This window comes from Brassica oleracea, chromosome C3 (genome assembly GCF_000695525.1).
Source record: "Brassica oleracea var. oleracea cultivar TO1000 chromosome C3, BOL, whole genome shotgun sequence".
NCBI lineage: Eukaryota > Viridiplantae > Streptophyta > Magnoliopsida > Brassicales > Brassicaceae > Brassica > Brassica oleracea.
The window spans coordinates 38,608,832-38,613,209 of NC_027750.1; the positions used below are offsets into that span (position 1 = coordinate 38,608,832).

The window sequence follows — 4,378 nt, forward strand, 5'->3', positions numbered from 1 at the left end:
TGCCTCAGTTTCATTACCTTCTTGAAGGAATAGCGATTGGTGTCTCCTTCATTCAGGCCTGGTCTCTTGACCATACACTGGATATCAATAACACTACGAAAACTGAAATCGCTCAAAGCGTTATAAGGGATCACATACATCAATCTTATGTTGTTCAGAATGGTCTCAGATTACTGCGAGAGTCAATTAATTCAGAAGCTGGTTTTTGGTAAGAAGAGGATCATAAAGTCCTTTCATTGATGTTTTCAACTATGGGAGAAGGAGAGCTCTATGTACTCTGTTCTGCATTTCTTATTTTTTGAGTTTGTGTTGAACGGCTTTAGTATTATTATTTAAAAAAGTAGATATGTTTTATTATTAGTTGAAGTCATATGGCTTTTTTTATTAACATTTTAAGCCGTATGGCTTTTTATTTTTTACAATTGATGATTTTAATAATAACCAGAGTTAAAAATGATTTGAGCAAATCTATTACCGATTTTGTTATGTATAATTTCGAAATATTGTTACCAAATATATTGCTTTTAATATTTTAAATGTTTGGGCATATATTGAATATAAATGGAGGATTTTTAGGAAAATATTATAATTTAGTAAACCATTCAGCAGTAAAACAAGGGATTGTTCACCAGTTATACATATTTTTCATGATAATGGCTATAGTAAGTAAAAGATGCATTGCCCCGCACACGTACACTATTCATTATTTTAATGCTTCTTAACTGCATATTCAATATTAATCTAGATGTTTTGATTTCCAGATCTTAACTATATATTTGACCAATGATTTCTAATAATATTAACGATAATCACTAAATACTTTAGGGATGGATATTCAAGTATCCGTTCGAGTTTGGTTCGGATCTATTCGGTTAGAATCTTTATTTGGGGTTGGTTCGAATCTATTTTGGTTTCGGATTTTTAGAGTTAGAGATTTAAGTTCCATTTGATTATTTATAAATTTCATTTCGGGTTCGATTCAAATTTTTGCGGGTTCAATTCAGGTTCAGATATTCATTTAAAACTATATAATTTTTTTAATAATTTCTAGATACCTTAAAGTCCAAAAACAAAAATAATATAAAACATATAAACTTGAATATTGTATGCCAAGTATTTAAGATTAACATGGAATTAGTTACTTTTAGCTATTTAGATAGAAAACTAATAGGTATTTAGGGTATTTTTTGAGTATTTTTGAATATATATATATATACTTTTAACTATCTTTCACATATTTTGGATAATTTCAAGTATTTTTGAATGTGTTGGATATTTTTAGTATATAAGATTTAAAAATAACTAATATATTTAAGTATAGATCCAATTTTTCATATACCAAAATTTTGGATCCATTCGGATATCTTACCAATTTTGGTTCGAATTTGGTATAATTTTTTTTTTTGTTTGGTTTTGATTCACTTCTTTGGGTTCAAATATATTTTTCAACCCTAAAAGCTTTAATAAGATTTTTTCTTATAATTTGTATCATTTTATTTATCAGTTTTATATAAAAAATAAACATAATCCGCGTTTTAACGCGGGTCAAAAATCTAGTTTTAATTAATTAGTAGTATTAACGAGCTTTTCACACCTAAATATTATTATTGTATATAACTAAAATACTATGGATTAGTTTCATGAAATATCATGTGTATACTTCCCATTAAATGTAATACATTACTAATATTAACCAAATTTAACTTCATTTTTTTCATTGCATCAAAGATCAAATAATCTTCCTGTTTTACCCGCAGAAGACCCATGAGTGACGAGATGGGATCAAGCCAAAGCATAAACGAAAATTTCACAACCAAAAACAAAACCGGATAAAATTTGAAAAACAAAGATCATCAGTTTTTACTACAGACAAGACGTATAGTTTCACTTCAGTAACCATTTTGTCGGCAATCCATAACCCAAAATTTGAAAAGACAAGATCTCAGTAAAGGAGTGTTGTAGCTTTCTCTTAATCCTCACCCCTTGTATGCTCTTCATGTTGTCAGTCTCATAACCAGCCAACAAGCTTGTTTCACTCACTAATAATAACTCGTCCGTAGAATCTTGATGGCACAATGAACATCAACAGAGCCCATTTGCATTTTGACTTGTGTGCTGAGAATCTACCAACAGCACTCTAAACTACAGAAGAAGAAGGTAAAGGGTTTCTTCGAATGGGACGTGATGACTTCTTGAGATATGATGAGTTCCACTCACCACCTTCCTGTGCATAGTAATCCATCGGATAGTCTCCATCAAGCACCCCATCATCATCTTTCTTATCATCTCTACAGGCACAGCTTGTTTCTTTGTCCTCTTTGCAGCAGCCAGACGAAGAAGACTCAGCTCTGCTCAAAGAACCCTTCTCCCACCACCCAGGGATAAACCCTAAAGCAATCTCAGCCTCGAAAGTCGTCAGAAGCGGCTTAAGAAAGGCCTCACCCCAATCAATAGAAAGCCTCGGACACGCTATCTGCACCCAAGCATCCACAGAGTCTTCAAACAAGGCCACTCTCGTGGGACTAAGTTCAGACATCAAAACAACGGTGCTATCAATCCCTTTCTCCTCCATCTTCTTCTCCAACCTCTCGAGAATCTTGGGGTTCCCTTGCCTTCCCAACGTCCCCAACACGATCCCCCAAGTCTTCGCATCCTTGGCCCGTGTGATCGCTCTCCTCCTGGTCTCCCTCATCCCCTTGTGATCATACTCCTCCAAAAACAGCTTCCCAAGATACGGATCATACCTAAACGCCTTTATCTTGGGATTAGCTATCATAAACGCTTCTAGATGAAACCTCCCGTCGGCTACGAACACCAAGACAGCGTCTTTATGATCATCAACCCTCGTGACCTTAGGCGCTGTGCATCCAAGGACTTCCCCAGCCGACAGAGGCTTTGACTGAGGGATCAAAACACTGAAACCTTGCTTCTCCAACTCCGGTTTCACAGCTCTAATCGCAGAAGTAAACTGAATGGTCCCGGCGAGAATGATGCTCTTAACATCATCACTAGAGAGATTAAGATGGATGGTGCTCAGCAAGCACTTGACATCAATCTGTATCTCAACAAAGACATAAAGGCAAGGGATCTTGGTAGAGTCAATAGGGACGAGGCAACTATGCCCGTAGTGAATAAGCAAGTCAGCACCAAGAGCAGAGGCGGAGAAGTCGTCGACACAGCAAGCTCCGTAAGTGACGTCGCCGAGGACGAAGCAGTGGGAGGCTCCAGCGAAGGAAGTGAAGATGTCGGAGAGAGTAAGAGCGTACATGAGAAGACCCTCCGGGAGCTGGATAGCGATGCGTTTGGCGTTTGTGGATTTGATGCGCCAGACGCATTTGTGGACCTCGAACTGGTAGATGGAAGGGAGAAGGGAGACCGCCGCGTTGAGGGATGCGTCGTTGAGGATCGAGTCTGGGATTTGGTTCTTTATGAATCGCTTTGGAGGCTGCTTCGGTTTGTTGGTTTTGTCGTTCCTTGGATCGGAAAGCTCCATGCTTCACCCTGAAACATGAAACAAGACAGACACGATAAGCTGAAACATTGAAAGTTCGATTCTTTTGCTTCCAGGTCAAAAGGGTTCAATCAGAGTATACTTTGAGATAGAACACAAACCAGAGGAAGAAACGGAAGCACGAGATTGGTCTGAGAGGAAAGGAATCTAAGATGCTTACAGGGAATCGAGAGGAGAGACGGAAGAGAATGAGGCGCAACTAACAAGTACAGGCGAGTCACGGCAGGGTTTAGTTTAAGAGTGTTACGTTCTTATTAAAGTTCGGACTGGATTGAATCCTCTCACAAGGCCCATTAGTCGAACAGATCCGGCCCGATAGAGTTAAAACTGTCGGTTTGGCTAGGCGACAGAACGAAGGAAAGACTCCCTTCTGCTTTTAAGCCGACCCGAGCCAGCGACTGAATCGACTCTTTCCAGCAGCTCGTCAAAGCGCTTTATTTCGAAGGCCCGACAAGCCGAAGCCCAAAAGGCCGGAGTAAATTAGGTCAAAAAAACAATGGGAAGCGATTATATAAGAAGAGGGAAGACCATCAAGAATGGGATCCGCAAATCACTACACACTTACTTTCGGCTTGAAACTAGGGTTTCATTTCTCTATTCCCGTCGACTTGTATTCTCCGGTGAACTAGCTTTCACTGGTTTGTTTCCTTGTTTCTTCCCTCTTTTGTAACACAGCTGAGCAGTCTCTTGATCTAATAAAACGCCTTTATTTTGACCCACCGACGAGTCCTCGTCTCCTTTCATTCACTAGTTTATCGACAGTTCTCGGTTCAAACAGTTGGTGCCCACCGTGGGGCAGACAAAGTAGCGTCAGCAAGATCATGGCTCACTAAGGATCGCCGTCTGGCGACAAGTCATCACCGACAG

At 38.9% G+C, this 4,378-nt stretch overlaps 1 protein-coding gene across 3 annotated transcripts; it reads right to left on the reverse strand.

The window, feature by feature from the left end:
• Positions 1-1,805: 1,805 nt before the first annotated feature.
• Positions 1,806-3,872, reverse strand: LOC106336400 (diphthamide biosynthesis protein 1). Of its 3 annotated transcripts, none has more exons than XM_013775228.1 (2): positions 3,672-3,872; positions 1,806-3,501 (listed from the first exon to the last, which is right to left on the reverse strand). In XM_013775228.1, exon 2 carries the CDS (start codon positions 3,491-3,493, stop codon positions 2,138-2,140), a length of 1,356 nt encoding a protein of 451 aa, XP_013630682.1. In that variant the 5' UTR covers positions 3,494-3,501; positions 3,672-3,872; the 3' UTR covers positions 1,806-2,137. The 3 variants fall into 3 exon arrangements, with proteins under 3 accessions (XP_013630682.1, XP_013630683.1, XP_013630684.1); XM_013775229.1 differs by having other exon boundaries at positions 3,613-3,733; XM_013775230.1 differs by having other exon boundaries at positions 3,594-3,733.
• Positions 3,873-4,378: the final 506 nt, after the last annotated feature.

Excerpts from the sequence above, each read along its gene's own strand:
- LOC106336400 (XM_013775228.1), bottom strand. The coding sequence starts at position 3,493 with ATGGAGCTTTCCGATCCAAGGAACGACAAAACCAACAAACCGAAGCAG.